The 16,700-nt window shown below is 31.3% G+C and overlaps 2 protein-coding genes across 2 annotated transcripts; one reads left to right on the top strand and one right to left on the bottom strand.

Annotated features, from left to right (window-relative positions):
* Window positions 1-1,729: 1,729 nt before the first annotated feature.
* LOC131596642 (probable 1-acylglycerol-3-phosphate O-acyltransferase) lies at window positions 1,730-7,454 on the top strand. The gene is made up of 9 exons (XM_058869364.1): window positions 1,730-2,084; window positions 2,240-2,476; window positions 3,126-3,172; window positions 3,256-3,374; window positions 3,478-3,626; window positions 4,341-4,450; window positions 4,540-4,639; window positions 5,061-5,184; window positions 5,269-7,454. The coding sequence occupies exons 1-9, from the start codon at window positions 1,924-1,926 to the stop codon at window positions 5,392-5,394; spliced, it is 1,173 nt and encodes a 390-aa protein (XP_058725347.1). The 5' UTR covers window positions 1,730-1,923; the 3' UTR covers window positions 5,395-7,454.
* A 3,462-nt stretch (window positions 7,455-10,916) lies between these two features.
* Window positions 10,917-13,675, bottom strand: LOC131596641 (mediator of RNA polymerase II transcription subunit 11). Its single transcript, XM_058869363.1, has 4 exons — window positions 13,380-13,675; window positions 13,165-13,253; window positions 12,961-13,077; window positions 10,917-11,299 (listed from the first exon to the last, which is right to left on the bottom strand). Exons 2-4 carry the CDS (start codon window positions 13,216-13,218, stop codon window positions 11,123-11,125), a joined length of 348 nt encoding a protein of 115 aa, XP_058725346.1. The 5' UTR covers window positions 13,219-13,253; window positions 13,380-13,675; the 3' UTR covers window positions 10,917-11,122.
* Window positions 13,676-16,700: the final 3,025 nt, after the last annotated feature.

Genomic DNA, 16,700 nt, shown 5'->3' with positions numbered 1-16,700 from the left:
CCAAACATCTCACTCACAACACCCCCTGGTCACCCGTTTCCCAAATTGATTTCTCATTTATTAGAGGTGACTCTCTTATCTCGAATATGTCGTCCACTTCCTTGGAAACTTTCCCAAAGCGCGCGAACATGAGAGTGACGTGTCCTTAGGCTATAGAGGTGTGGAAGAAGTCCGAGTTAGTTAACTACAATCTCCTGAATAATTGTGGATCAGTTACCCACTCCCCCACTATAGGGAAAGTGGTCTCTACTTCGTGGGAACATGAGATCCAGGGTCATGATTACCTATAAATATCTCAACCCTAAAGAGGGAAGAGGTACAGTCTTACGTTCACACAAATACTATATACATAGAGTTTTTGGCCTCCATACACAAGCTAGCTATAAACCCTACAACAAATCCTAAAAGCCTCTGACGAACTTTAATCACTAGAGGTTGTCACGTATTATACTTTTAGTAAGTACACGTCCTAATTTTATTACGTGAGATAAAAATGACTATTATTATTTTCTTGTCGTGGAACTTCATGTCAGACGAACTTAGTTGGAAATGTATGTTCATTCGTACTGTTCAGAAAATTTGAAAACACCTTTGTTAGACTCATTCCATGAAACATGGTTCTTGTGCCTATTATAACTTAAAAAGTCAAATCTTCAACACCAAGCAAAGACGTTTCTCAGTTATTGAATATATTAGTATTCTTTGTGATCTCTAGCTTGAGTTTGAACAATACATAAATGTAAATATGAAGTGCAACAAAGATATTGCTAATCTAAGGGTTTAAAAAGTTCAAAAAATGAAATAAATAAAAAGAAACAATTTGTATGAGAGAAAAACTTTCAATCAATGACTGATATTTTTGCAGAATGCTTGGTAGGAGAAAACAAACAGGAGGGGATTTTTTTTTTGATAAACCAAAAGATATATTAAAAGAAAAAAAGAAGGATTACAAGAGACACAAGAGGGGGATCAAGAGACAGAGGAGAGGATCTCAATCATTTTTTGTTTGTCTTTATTAAACAAAACATATTATTATATAATTTAACAATTTACTTAGCATTTAGGATCTGTTTGAAAAAAATAGCGGTTGACAGATAAACTAGTTTATAGTTCATAGTTTATGACGGATGACAGATGACAGGTGGCTTATAGCGGATGGTTGAGACTGATAACTTATAAGTTAATTGGAGTGTTTGGTAAAATTAGCGATTCAATTAACTTATAAATGTAAAATGACATAAAAGATATTTAATATATAATTATTTTATTTTAAATTAAAATAAATTAAAAGGGTTAAAATGGATATTAATTAAAATAATAAGGATAAAAAAGAAATAAAAAAAAATTATAAAAACATAAGCTAAAATCCTATTTAAAATAGAGCCTTAAAAAACATAAGAGCTTATAAGCTATAAACTAGTAAAATAAGCTATAAACTCGTGATGAAACGACCTTACCAAACGAATTTAAATTATCATATGAACTTATAAGACATAAAACATAAACTATAAACTTGAAAAAATGTCTTTCCAAACATAGCCTTAAAAAAACGTGCAAAAATAAAATGCACCGTTATTTCCATCAAAACATTACTCTTAAAATAGAATATACTTTTAAATCAAATTTGTTTTGAGCATATGATTCTTATTCCTTAGTATCAATCAATTATTTATGCTTGTGGGGTCTTAATGTTATATTTATTTTGGCTTTCCAAAAAAAAATTTATACACGTAAAACTTGACGAGGATGTTGTCCATGCGTCATTGCCCGCGTAAGCTTCTTCAATTCACGTCTCTCCGTTAGTAACAGTCAAAACTCAATTTCACTGCTCCTTCTTCATTCCTTCATTCTTCCACGTTCTAATTACCATTTCCAATTTCCAATCACAGAAACAAGTTCATTTTTCACTTAGTTTGCAATTCTATGAACACAATTCGATCCCGTTTCTCAGCTAAAATGGCGGCAGAAAACACCGGAAAAAACAACCTCGAATCTGGCGGTTTCTGGCCGTTTCTCCGCCGTTGGATCCCCACTTCTACCGACCACATCATCAATGCCGAGAAACGCCTTCTCTCTCTTGTCAAGTATAATTAACTAACTAATTAACCATTTATGTTACGTTGCTATTAATCAATTCATTCATGATTCATCACAAACCCTAATTCCCCAATTGTTTATGAAATTTCATTATTAAGTATTAATTTGTTATTTATTTGTGCTTATTATTGTGTTTTTTTAGGACTCCGTATGTTCAAGAGCAGGTGAATATTGGTTCTGGTCCACCTGATTCCAGAGTGAGGTGGTTTCGTTCATCTAGCAATGAACCGAGGTTTATCAACACTGTTACCTTTGATGGTAAAGAGGATTCTCCTACATTGGTAATGATTCATGGATATGCTGCATCACAGGGTTTCTTCTTTCGCAATTTTGATGCACTTGCTTCGCGTTTTAGAGTCGTCGCTATTGATCAACTTGGGTGAGTGAGCTTTGCTGATTTGATTCTTAAATCAGAAGCTAGCTAATTTTGATGAAATAACAAAATGACATCACGGATCACAGTCAGATAAGATCAAATTAATATGTAAAATATTTTTACACCCTCAAGACATGCTCATAGAGTAAACCGCCAAGTTAGTACGTGACTCTGTAGGATGCTCTCAAATAGGTCCTGGATAGATTAAATGTTGCAAAACAGTTCTTGACTCTATCAATTCGTCAAGTTGGTCCATGTATTTAAGCACTTACTTACTATCAATTAAGTCCTTATGTTATTATCACTTAGTATCAATTCGGTCCCTGTATTTAGTCACTTACTATCAATTTAGTCCATAACATTAGTATTGAAGGGTTAATTTGAATATGACTTGACAGAGTCAGGGGCCATTTTAAAATATTTATACAGTCAGGGACTATTTTCATATGATATGTAACATATATATTTATGTGTGTGAGAGAGAGAGAAAGAGATAGCGATTAGTTATGATGAAGTTGTTCAAATTTCAAGGGTTGATTTTCTGATTATAGTTGTTTATCTTTGTTCAATTGATATTTTGGGCTTATTTGGCATAGGTGGTGGTGTGCAAGTCTAATTGTACATAGTGTTTTGTTTTCATTCTTTTTTGCAGTTGGGGTGGATCTAGCAGGCCAGACTTTACATGCAAAAGCACTGAAGGTGAGTGCTAGAGTTAGTTAATATGAAACTGCGAAAGTCTTGTTGCAATGCTAAATACTAAATTTCATAATACTACTGTGCAGAAACCGAGGCATGGTTCATTGATTCTTTTGAGGAATGGAGGAAAGCGAAAAATCTAAGCAATTTTATACTTCTTGGTCATTCTTTTGGGGGTTATATAGCTTCCAAATATGCACTTAAGGTAGAATGTCCTTCTACACTGCACATTAAAACGGCTTTTCTCCTTTTATTGTTATCAGTATTATTATTGTCGTTTTGATATATCTCGTAATATTTATGTGTAGCACCCAGAGCACGTACAACACTTGGTTTTGGTGGGATCTGCTGGATTTTCATCAGAAACTGAGAGGATTACAAAATTTTTATCAACATGGAAAGGATCAATTCTGAACCAAATATGGGAATCCAATTTAACACCTCAAACAATTATCAGGTAACATTAATGTATCCTCTTTTAATGTATAATGTAGTGTTTTTATTTTTGTAATAGTTTACGTTGCCTTGAATTGCAGTGTCTGTATTTTATAAACCCGCAACTATGATGGAGTCATCAGGAAAAAAAATCAGTTGTTGTTGCAGTTATTGTGTCACATGCTTGTGTAGAGTATACTCAGTATAGTGATTTCAAATGTATGGTTGTGGTGGTAACTGGGTGCATACACACCCAATCATCGAAATTAGTTGTCATTTAAATGAGAGTGTGTATCTGATGATCATATGCATGATACATTTAACATATTTTTAGATTATTACTTCCAATTCACCGCCTTTAATATCTATTCTAAAGGTGTTGTTACAGAAATAGACAATTATGCATATAAAGTCAAAGGTTATAACTTTGTTATTTGATCTAGTTACTAGCGTGTGGATTATCTTGCCGGGGTTGCAAACTGTTACATTAGTATTATTCCATTAAGTATGTTGAGTGGTAGGTTGTAGTGAAGAGGGGTTTTGGGTCTGATCCCTGATTGCTTGAAGGAAATATCAAGCATTTTTTGGATGTATCAAACATTCTTTATTTTCTGTCAAGAAATATGGGATCCTGATTTACTTTGTCATTCTTATAGTATTAGCATTTTTATGCACTAAACTTTTGCTTATATAAAAATGTCTCATTTTAATATTTTTCCACATATTTTTGTGGCAGAGGTTTAGGTCCTTGGGGTCCTGATTTAGTCCATAGGTATACAAGTGCTAGGTTTGTCAAATACTCAACTGGGGAACTGTTGACCGAATCTGAATCGAGATTACTAACAGGTATGGCGAGATAACTCATTGATGTGCCTTAATTTTAACTTGTAACTTGTAAGAGCATATTTCTAACTGATGTTTTTTATATATTGAAGATTATGTTTATCATACGCTAGCAGCCAAAGCTAGTGGTGAGTTGTGTTTAAAATATATTTTTTCATTTGGAGCATTTGCCAAGTCACCTCTTCTACACAGGTTTGTTGATCATCCTCCTACTCTTGATTAGTGAACTAACAATTCAGTGTTACAGTTCTACACCAAAATGTGCTATCTTCACCCGAATGGTTGTTATTCGTAAATGGAGCAGTATGTATGTAATAGACTACACAGTGAATTTGCATTTCATGGCTAATCACTGAATGAGATAAAAATTGAAGCTTGTGAAGCCAAGTCGCAGTACTTGTGGCTTGATTCAGAATTTTATTAGTGCACAACTCGTATCTAGTTGTTCAATTTGAAATCTATTGTATTGGAACAAAAGTTATTCTTGCAAGTGTCGAACTAGAATTTAATGAATAAAAAAGGAACTTCTAGTAGGAAACAATTGGAAAAATACCAAGATACCATTTCTGCAAGTGCAATGTTATTAACCTCTATTTCTCTCCCTGGTTTGCAGCGCCTCAGAGTGGAAAGTGCCTACCACTTTCATCTATGGTTTTAACGACTGGATGAATTACGAAGGGGCCCAAGAAGCTCGCAAGCATATGAAGGTTCCATGTGAGATCATCAGGGTTCCACAGGTATCACTTTCTCCATTTCCCTCAAAGGTGAAGCCATGCTAAGAGGTTTTGAATTGAATTAACAAACTAAATTCCATGTTGCAGGCCGGGCATTTTGTGTTCATTGAAAACCCATCGGCCTTCCATTCGGCTGTGTTCTATGCTTGTAGAAGGTTTCTCCGTCCTGATCCTGACAGTGAATCCCTTCCTGAAGGGCTAACATCTGCATAGAGTATAAATTTCTGTACTGCTGTCTGTAAATCCTTTTTATCTCATTTTTTATAAATAAATTCCATAATTTAATCAAGCCTTGTCCTAGTCTTGCTTAGTGAAATTATTGTAAAGAGCAATTCAAAGAAAAGAAACCTGTAATATAAATTTGATTAATGATACACATCTTCGTTAAAAGTTGCTACCAATTATTCTTTTATTCGTTGTGCTATTTATGAAAATTTTAGAATCAACAATGTAAAACACAGACCATTTATAGTCCTGATTTTTTTCTACTCTGATGATATGCTGCTACGAATTTAGTATATTGAACCATTTATGGTTCTCAAACTGTGTTTCAGATGGCATAATCTGTTCGGAAGTATACTTGTTTCTAGCCGGCATAAAATCTGTATTTTTGGTTGTCAACTCCTGAAGTCATTTAGGGGATGGTGAAAGTTTCTCCTCTTTGTAAATGGGTACTTTTCAAGTCTGGTCCATATAATAATTTTCACAATTCTATAAATTTTTTCAGAAGTGTAACAAAACATGCTCAGATCCTTGATGCGGATTTTATTTTTGATACGCATTGAAATATTTATAAGTAAATGATAGAGATGTCTTAAATTGAATTGAAAATGCATGTTATGATTGGGAGTCGAATATTATTTGGTTCCATACACTTAAATTCACCTGTCTTCGTGCTCTTTTTTAGAATCTAATGCAAGGTGGTGGTATTTTTGTTGCATTCTCTAATCACTCCAATTATTTACTTAGGTTTGAGGTTTATAGAGAAGTATCCTTTTGGATTTGTTTAGAAGGTAATAATTTTGAACTTTGACAAAATGAAGATATGACTTGCTTAGGTATGCCAATAAAACCTTTACCCGCGGGCACACACTCGAACCTGTTCCAAATTTGACAGAGAAAATTCGCTTTGATTGAGTTTGAATTTTTTCCGATTATAAAGTATGGGAACGGATCGGATAATTGGAACACTAGTATCTGCCTCAAACCCGTCCCGTTTATTATATTATGTACATTATTATTTATGATTTATAATATTGAATATGTGGTCCATTTTGAGACGTTTGAGTGGTAGCGTAGAGGAATACTTGAATCCGTTTGAGACGTTTGAGTTTTAATTTTCCATTTTTCTTTGGGTTTTGGGGCAAATAATGAGATTGTTTTGGGATTCGAATTTGAATTTAGGAAGGTAAGAAACGTCCCAACCCGGCTCATTGCCTACTCTCACTTATGTTATGTGATGTGTATGGGGGTGCATCTTTCATGTACTGAGGGTGCCAAAAGTAAGTCCGAAAATAAAAAGAACCAGCTGCAAAGCTTGGCCCAAGATATTTACTATAAAATGTAACCCTAACTGAAGCATTGTTTCATCCTCTCGCGCAGCTTCATCCTCCCTCCACCCTCTCAAGTATGTGTCTCGCCTACTTTTGCTCCTTCCGCCGCACTGCTGTTGTTGGAGCCTAGATTATTTTTCTTTCTGTTTTGTTTTTTGATTTCTTTGGTTTTATTCAAACATGTTTTTTCATTTATGGTTAATTGATTTAGTTGAAGCTTAATATTTAATTTTATTTACATGCAATTGTTGCTTAATTGATTAAATTTGAAGAGCTTATGACTTTTTCTAAGTGTCTTGAGGTTTGATAAGAGGTTGGATAATGAATGTGGCGAGTTCCTTAATATTCCTCTCTTGCAATTTTATGATCCAGAGTTACATTGTTTCACCTTTCAAGACTTTCAGAAAGGAGTACTCCTCGAGAGTAGAGCCAATTGAATTGATAGTCTTGGAAGGTAAAACAATGTAACTCTGGATCTACCGTGGTCTTCAACAGTGGTCTTCAACAGATAATCTTGGAAAGTAAGCAAGGTAACTTTGGATCAACCGTGGTCTTCAACAAAACCAAAATACTTGCATAACAATCATTGAAGTTTTGCAAAGGTGCACCCTTGCAAAGTTGTCACTTAAGTTTTCTATATATATATATGAATTTGATTTAGACCATAGTTGGTGTTATGTACTTTGGTTTCTGAATATTAATATATATAAGTGTTATGTACTTTGGTTTCTGAATATGAACTCTGTAACTATGATATGGAGCATGTAAGGGAATGAAGAAATTCTTAAAAAAAATACTCCCTCCGTTTTTTATTATAAGTCGTTTTAGACTTTTCACACAGTTTAAGAAAAATAATAATTGTTGTATGAAAATAAGAAATTATGAAGGTTTTTACAAAATTATCCTTCATTAATGACATATGGAAGATAAATTTATATAATTGAAAGGAGAGAGAATAATAAATATTTAAGGATATAATAGGAAAAGTAGCATTAATTATTCATTGGAATTGTAAAGCGACTTATATTTAAATACAAATTTTTTTTCCAAAATGACTTATAATAAAAAACGGAGGGAGTAATTAAAGTTAGAAATAAAATTGAAAGCAAGATCATTTATATAAGTTTATAAATGATTTTTTAAATCATAAATGAATTAATAAGTATATAGATCCTCTCTCTGTAACCAATTATTTCACATATTTAAGAAAAATATATAAAAATAAAAGAATAATATTTTTTATTATAGTATCTTTATTATGTAATTAAGAATGATGAAATTTTTATTAATTAGAGACTAAAATTGGAAAAGTGTATTAAATATTCAAATGAATCACTCATTTTGAGATACTATTTATTTTAAGGTCATTCTAACGAGTGTCTTCAAGACAAAATATATTTTTTATAAAAATTAATATTTCAATTTTCAATGCATTAAACATATGTATTTTAAAAAAATTTATCTTACCATGAGTGTATACTCGTTAGCACTCACTCATTATGGGAAAGATGGAGCAATAGGTTGTAGACTAATGAGATAGATTAAGATTCGGTAAATAAAAGTAAGAGAATACTAACAAGTGCAAAATGATTAGGGTAAGTGTAAGATACTGAAAATGGTAGCCTTGTCTGGCAAAATAATGTAATTATTGTATTGCAAAATGATTAACTTATATTTTCTAGACACATTATCATTTTATTGAACACTTTAGTGAGACCCATTACATTACTATTTAACAAATATAACTGATACTTTATTTGTTTGCCTTGTCACAACTCTTCAAAGTGAATTGAAAAGGATTTATGATATGCTTCAATTAATTTCTGTTATTATGATCTTGATTCATATTGTGGGAAACATAATGCCTCTTTTTCAAAACTTCAAAGTCGATTTTACAGAATTCTGACAACAAAAACTTGTTGCTAGTAAATAAATGGCTAGAACAACCACTGATAGGAAGCTATCCTACCAAAATTATCAATTTAGCGTTCAAAAATAAAGAGAAAGACATTAAAATAAACTAAGGAAATAAAAATAAAAATAATTTTGATTTTTTTGATTTCTTCCAAATGTCTATGAGACTACAATATATACTACTCTAAATGGATATTAAACCTAAAAGCCCAACAACTATTAAAGGCCCAAATACAACTAGAATTCAATAACAATAATAATAAATAAGAGGAGTGCTAGCAACACTCTCTTTTCAACACTCTCTCTAACACTCACTTTATTATTGGTTAAAACATGTGTGGGTCCCTCACTTTGGAAATGGATCCTACATAAAGTGGTAGGACCCACACATGTTTCAACCAATAAAAAAGTGAGTGTTAGAGAGAGTGTTAAAAAGAGAGTGTTGCTAGCATTTCTCAATAAATAATAACTATTATACCCTTCTATCATTACTTACCCCTTCAAAACAACCTTATCCTCAAGGTTGTAATTGAGATAAATCTCTAAATTAATGACCAAAATAATTTTCCCTTAACTCCTTTACTTGAATTTTTCCTTAAGGCACCTTGAAAGCATGTGTGTTGTTTCCAAACAAGAGCAGAATCAAAATTGATTTTATGTTACTTAGAGACAGCAACACAACCACTTAAAAGGTCAATAGTTTGGGAATTTGCAAAAGATAACACTTGTACCATAGAACTGAGATGCAAAAAAATAACACTGCAATGATATTCTTTTCCTTGTTGAGTATCTTGGACTTCCATTTTAGTTTGTGTAACAAACTGGAATTCTTTTTCTAACAGAACAAGTTTTTTAATGTTTATAAACAGGAGCAAAACCACATTGATTTCATAATAAGCTCCTTCAACTTTAAGCATTTTGATGTCACCAATTGAAACCGGAAGAAAATCATGCATTGTCTGAGAGAAATTCTCCTGTTGTAACGCAGGACCCTGATGTCATAAATGGAATTAGATGACCGAAAATGGAGAACAACAACATGGACAGTTCTGTCAACTAATATTGCTAGATCATAGCCATCATAACCATCATATTTTCCAGCCACATCAAGTAGGATGTTATCATTACATTGCAAGTGCCGCCTTTGTATTATATTTTTCAAAACAGCTTTACACTCAGAAGCTGCAGGAGCAGGCAGCTTAATGTGAAAGTCAAACCGTGTTGAAGAGCTCAAAGATTGTGGCAAATTCTCCAGGGACTGTATGGTTTCTATGAACTCTATTGGTCCAATTCCACATGATTTCCGTCTATTCTCCCCAAATTCATCCACAATGTCAGCAAGAAAATATGAAAAAGAGGAGAATGTTTAACACTGACACTCTATGTTGTAGGGGGTGTTTGACACTGATACTCTAGCAACTACTTATAACCTTGTTTAACACTGACACTCTATGTTGTAGGGGGTGTTTGACATGTTTCAAAAGACCAACACTCGTAGTATAACCCTTGCACGTGATTACATTCAACAAAGTGGGGATGATGATGACATCACTATGAGTAAGAATAGAGTGAACAGAGAGTGAACTGAGGCTTGGGGAGTGAGAGCATCTACAAGTTGATAATATACTGGTGGTATACAACAATGAGGGACCTAGCTAGAGTCTCGTTCTCAAAGTAAGTAAAAGTCTAGCATCAAGTGTTTTGTCCTTGAACGAAGCACCAAGTTGTATATACTATATACTTATTTCTCAAGAGTGGTCTCATTGGAACTAGAGGACCAAAAGCTTACCTGGATTGTTGCAGAATCCTTCGCTTGGTAGATCCATTGATTTTGTTCCTTGTTGTATTATTTTTGCTCGTAGCTCGATCTCTTCCTTTCCCTTTTCTTATATCTAAAGGCGACTGTGATGTTAATTTTAGCTCTAAGCAAACTCAAAGATGGTTCACAATCAGAATCAAGAACCACTCTTGAGAGTAACTGAGCAATTTTAAGAAAATGAAAAAAAAAGGTCCTTTTTGTATGATTTTCTTGCGACTCTCTTCCTTTCTAATTCTGAAGTAACAATGAAATAATTGTTGTATGATTTTCTTGCGACTCTCTTCCTTTCGAATCCTGGTATTCGGATTATGTGTGAATTTTTAGTTGTTATTACGACTTTGTCTACCGTTAAAAATAATTCCACTTTTTCTAAACTTCCAAGTCAATTTTACACAATTCCGACAACAAAAATGTGTTGCTAGTAAGTAAATGGCTTCAACAACAACTAATTATCATGAAAACAAAATCCAGTACTTCACAATCAGGCATATACGTGTTTAGTGTACAAGATAGAAAGACACAATACATACATATTGTCCAAATAGCCCTCTAAATGAATGCATAAATGAGTCACTTGCACGCTGCAATAATTCCAAACTACAGACTGAATTTCAAAACATGCAGCTTCTATAGGAGAACTAAAGTGCAAAAAATTTCAGGGTTCTGCAGTATACCCATCTATAGTTTGTTTAATTGCATCCAACTGTGACATGACATATTCCACCTTCTTGAAACATATCTCATTGGCTATTCTTGGACCATAATCACATTTTTCAAATGGACGATATTCACAAGCACTTTTGATTTCATCACGCAACGCTACTTGGATGTCCTAAAAAATATAAAAAGAAAATAAAGGTTACAGAACCTTACAAAATTACAGTAGGGTTTGAACATCAAATTCTTAATAATGAACCAAAATAAGAACAATCCACTCAAGAGCATCTTTGTAGTTTGCACCAATTATCCAAACATGTACTTAGTTGTTTGGATCTAAGGTAAACTATTCTTGGTAGAATTCGGACTTCATTTCATATCTTTAATTTGGATATGTTGAGTTTGGTGTTCAATTTTCTTGTCATAGCATAACTAGTGCTGTTGAGCAGTACCATGGCACATTCAATCTGTCTGGGGTCATTTATTCATGATTTTTTATAGGACTCTTAGCCTAACGAGAGTTAGTTAGAATAATTCCTTAATTTTAGGGGATTTCTGTAATAACAGAGAGGGGAAGGGATTAGAGAATTCATTGATAAAGTTTGTTAGAAAACAGTTAGGCTGGTTTAGGAGTTCTTAGAACTGTGTGTTAACTTATTTTATTTCGTGATGCAAGAGGGCCTAGCCAAGAAACACACTACTCAACCGAGTAGCACAACCTATCCTTAACAACCATATGATGCAAATCTCTAGGACATAAGTCATGAATTTCTAGACCTATGTTCCTTATGAGTCATATGTTAGCTAACACGTCCGCACAACAATTAGCTTCTCTACTAATCGCTATGCACAGGTACCACCAATCTTCTTGAGATGATGACATATATGCTTTAAACTCTGTGTTTACTTTATCTTGTGCCATTTTCACCGTTGTAGAGCTTTGAGCTAACCAATTTCCATTCAATAATATACAGCTTATGTTCTTGATCTACTGGTTTCTATCAATTTTAAATATGAATAAGAATATTTTGAACAAAATAAGCATTAGTTTTCTTAGGATTCAAAGACCAAGACTACAAACGGATGTGTTTGTCATAGCTGTGAAAACAAAGCATAAAAATACACAACATGAGGAAACACGGTTATTTTGATAAACTGTTATCAAAGTGCTAATAGTCAGATATTGAACTCAAAATACAAACTTGGAATGCTGTGATAAAAGATATCTAAGTATGTTATATCACAAGTTATTCAGATTTGATACCGATAAAGAGGATAAAGTGAAGATATAACCTTTAATTGTAATTAAAAATCAATGGATAGAAAATTGTGATAAAAAGACAGTGTTGTATATAATGTTATTAATAGCAGATTACGAAAAGCGTAACGCCAAAACCAGCTATGTGTAACAGAAAATAGCATCACGGGTAAATGGTGGAAGCCGCATTGCGGCTGAAAGAAATCAGTTATAAATAAAGAAGGCATGTTGCATTTGCATACAAAGAAAAAGGCATGGGAATCACCACAAAGAAAAGGGGAATGGAGGCCAAGCACTACTTACATATTTTAAAAATAGATTTTGTGTTTGTATAGATGCAAACTCTTCAGTTTTATTATTTTTAAAACCCAATTTTTTTCTGTTAATGCCGCTACATCTGCTCTGTTGCTATAATAGCGAAACAAGGATAACGTCATGGTTTTAATAGCGGATTCATCAAAATCCTCTATGCCATAGCACTGGTATCGCCACTATTTGACAACACTACTATCAAGCTACAAAGTCATCAAAACCTAATTGCATATTTGTTCTAATAATTGAGAGAGAAGAAGTAATACCTTGATTAATTGCATGAACTCCAGGCAGTGATTTTGAACAAGATCTTTTCTAGGACCAACTGGACTTGCAAGCTCATCCATGACTCCTCCAGCAAGCTCCAAAACCTTGACAATTCTCTACACACATGAAATCAAACAGTTCTCTGCTGAATTCTCTACAAAAAACCAAGCACTGGTGCAATGTTGCTTTGAAAAGACTAATACCTTTTCCACATTCTGAAGTCGTTGCAGAGAAGTTGTTTGGCCTTGTGAATCCATTGATGTAGCTTCCTATTTTTCTTTCAAATTTGAATCTGTACGATAAACTATTGTTAAACAAAAAAAAAAGAAAAGAGAAACTCTAAAAGAAGTAGCACGATCTCCGGCATAATACTCAACCCCTCCCACAAATCCCTAGAATTCTCCTACAACAAACTCACCTGTTCCTGAAGAGCGGCAGCAGAGTCGAGATATAATTGAATAAGCGATTGAAAGCAACTGTTTCCGGCGATTAAAGCAACCGTCTCTGGCGAGAGATCTGGGATCCGTCAATGAAGAGAGAAGCCACCGGCAGCAAAGCTATAGCATGTCCGAGAGCACCGAGTAGGGAACCAAGTTGTTATTAAAGTGAGAAAAGGAAAAAATATTGAGGAAGAGCTGAGATGATGGAGATAGTCGAATTACAGAGGAGATGATGCAGATAGTCGAAGCTATATGATTTAGGGTTTTTGGAACGGTAGATTTCTAAAAGGCACGCTTTTTATTTAAGTTTTTTCTTAATTTTAGAAAATGATTTTTTTTAATTTTATTTTACTTTTTTTATTTAAAACAAAAAACAGATATGTCGTTGTAGATATAAAAAATTGATAAAAATAAATTAGAAAATTGTAAGAGTTTTTAATTTTCAATTTTAACATTTTGCAATATATTTTTGAAATTATAGATTATAACTTATATAAATTTGTATGATAATAAAAAATTTGTTTAATAGTCATTTTTTTCATCAGAAATTTATAATAAATTTTAGGGTTAATACCTATTTTCACCCCTGCCATATGGGGCTGATTTGAAAAACCCCCTGCAAAAAAAAAAGTTGCAAGAATTCCCCTAACATTTGAAGATTCTCTCGTTTTAAACCCTGTAAAATTTTTATTTTGAAAACAAACCTTGCCACTTGAAAGACTCTATCATTTTGAACCCTGTAAATTATTATTTTTAGTAAAACCAACCTTTCCTGTCATATTCCAGAGGGTTTAAAATGACATAATCTACAAGATTATAAGGTTTAAAATGAGTGAATCTTCAAATGGCAAGGTTGGTTTTAAAAACAAAAATTTTACAAGGTTTAAAACGAGAGCATCTTCAAATGTTAGGGGAATTCTTGCAAATTTTTTTTTTTGCAGGGGGGTTTTTCAAATCAGCCCCATATGGCAGGGGTGAAAATAGGTATTAACCCTAAATTTTATTAGTTTATAATTTATTTTTCGGACGCTATTATTTTTAATAGTATTTTAATTTATATTTTGTAATTTATTATTTTTTTCTTTCATTTCTATTAAGTAAAATTTATTTTTATCCTTTATAATTTATTTTAATTTAAAATAAAATAATTACATATTAAACATAAATAATTATATCTTTTATGTTATTTTATAATATTAACTTGTAGAACCGCTAATTTTATTACACACTTCAATTAATTTATCAGCTATCAATTATATGTTATCACTATCAACTATAAACTAATATATCATATCAGTCATCAATCATAATCAACTGTTATTTATATCAAACATAGTCAAATCGAAAGACTTTTAATGTCTTATTTTGATTGAATTAATTAAAATTTTGTGCATTCACACGGTCAAAAAATCAAAATAATATAGAGTTATATTCATTTTAAAAAGGGATAATAGTTATTTTGCCTTCCCTTGTTTTGCCCCTTCAAGAAATTTAATCATCAAAATTATTGATGTGGCAACCATTTTTTTTATTTTTTTATTTTTTTAAATTATTTAAAGCTAAAATTTTGTCTTTCATGGGTATTGAACCTAAGACCTAGTTAATTAAATTATAAAGTATATCAGTTAAAATATAAACTTAATTACAGTTTTGGTCCCCCTATTTTATCTGATTCACGAAATTGGTCCTCTTATTTTAAATTTAAACAGTTTTGGTCCCCTTGTTTTAAATTTAAACAATTCCGATCCCCTTATTTTAAATTTTAAACAGTTTTGGTCCCCTTTTCATACTTTTGCACTTAAAATTAACGATGTTTTCATGTTATAAATAACAAGTTATTTGTGAAGTATGAAAAATCATCGTATATAAACATATTGTTGTACTTTATACATAAAAATATAAGTTAAAAAAATAAAAAATCTCATCGATTTTCTATAAAAAAAAAACGTGAAATATGGACCAAAACTGTTAGAATTTAAAATAGGGGGACCAAAAGTGTTTGGATTTGAAATAAGGGACTAATTTCGTGAATTAGACAAAATTGGGGGACCAAAATTATAATTTAGCCTAAAATATAATAGTTATATTATAGTTATTAGTTAATATTAGTTAACATTATTATTAATTAATACTGTTACAATTAATATTTATTTTACTGTTAAAATTAATTAAATTATAAAATATAAATTAATTTAGTTTTAATTTGATTTTAATTTGGTTTATTTTTAATTACATAAACAAATTTAATTTAGTCATGTTTTATAGACTATGTTTTATAAACTAATTTAAAAAATATTAAACCAAATTAATTTAGTCATATTTTATAAGCTATGTTTTAAAATATACTGTTAGTCAAGTTTCAAAGGCTATGTTTTAAAAAAATAATGTAGCTTTTAAACTAATGTAATAAACTAATTTAATAAATTAATTTAAACTAATTTATTAACGTTATTTTTAATTAATAATTTAAATATTTAAAGTTATATAAATATTAATGTTTTTAAATATCAATGATATTTAATATTTTTTAAATATTTATGTAAATATTTTAAATATCAACCATAAATATGCAATTCATGTAATATATTAATGTTAATATATTAGTTAATAAAATGTTATTAATTAATAATAATAATAATAATAATAAAACATATATTAAAAATCATAACCTAAATAAATATATTAACGTTAATATATTGGTTAATAAAACATTACCATTGATTAACAATAATATTAAAACATAAGGACCTAAATAAATATTTAATAAACATGTTTTCAGAAATTATTATAATATATATACTTAATGCAAGAATAGAACAACAAAAGTAAAATAGCCTAGTGCGTGTTGCACCATTGCAATTACTAGGTCATGGGTTCAATACAAACTTTTTTACAGGGGGAATCTTCATATATTAGGGGGCGAATCCAAACTTTTTTTTTACAGGGGCGTTTTTCAAACCTCGCCCATATGGCAGGGGGCAAATTAGCTATTATCCCTTTTAAAAATAATTTATTTACAAAAACTAAATTAATAATAAATTTAGTAGAAAATAATATTTTTAATTTTGAAAGTTAAATTTGTTTACTCATGAAAAATTACTATTATTTGATAACTTTGTCAATTATCTACTAATTGTGTGCGGCCCAGTGAATAATGCTTTAGTCATGAAAATATGACCTTTTTAAGGTCTCAAATTTGAATTCTACTAAGTACAAATTATTTATAAAATATAAACGGTTTATTAATTAATAATATAATATATTTCTCTATTATTACTTTATAACAATTCATTGAAATT

Source organism: Vicia villosa, linkage group LG4 (genome assembly GCF_029867415.1).
Source record: "Vicia villosa cultivar HV-30 ecotype Madison, WI linkage group LG4, Vvil1.0, whole genome shotgun sequence".
Lineage (NCBI taxonomy): Eukaryota > Viridiplantae > Streptophyta > Magnoliopsida > Fabales > Fabaceae > Vicia > Vicia villosa.
The sequence above is the reverse complement of the archived record's forward strand: the minus strand, read 5'-3'. Positions and strand labels throughout refer to the sequence as shown.

What these genes read in the sequence shown, in the direction of transcription:
- LOC131596642 (XM_058869364.1), top strand. Translation starts at nt 1,924, where the DNA reads ATGAACACAATTCGATCCCGTTTCTCAGCTAAAATGGCGGCAGAAAAC. An exon ending in TACATGCAAAAGCACTGAAG is followed by an intron (nt 3,173 to 3,255) that starts GTGAGTGCTAGA and finishes ACTACTGTGCAG; the next exon opens with AAACCGAGGCATGGTTCATT. An exon ending in TGAATCGAGATTACTAACAG is followed by an intron (nt 4,451 to 4,539) that starts GTATGGCGAGAT and finishes TATATATTGAAG; the next exon opens with ATTATGTTTATCATACGCTA.
- LOC131596641 (XM_058869363.1), bottom strand. Translation starts at nt 13,218, where the DNA reads ATGGATTCACAAGGCCAAACAACTTCTCTGCAACGACTTCAGAATGTG. An exon ending in GACTTCAGAATGTGGAAAAG is followed by an intron (nt 13,078 to 13,164) that starts GTATTAGTCTTT and finishes TCATGTGTGTAG; the next exon opens with AGAATTGTCAAGGTTTTGGA. An exon ending in AGTTCATGCAATTAATCAAG is followed by an intron (nt 11,300 to 12,960) that starts GTATTACTTCTT and finishes TATATTTTTTAG; the next exon opens with GACATCCAAGTAGCGTTGCG.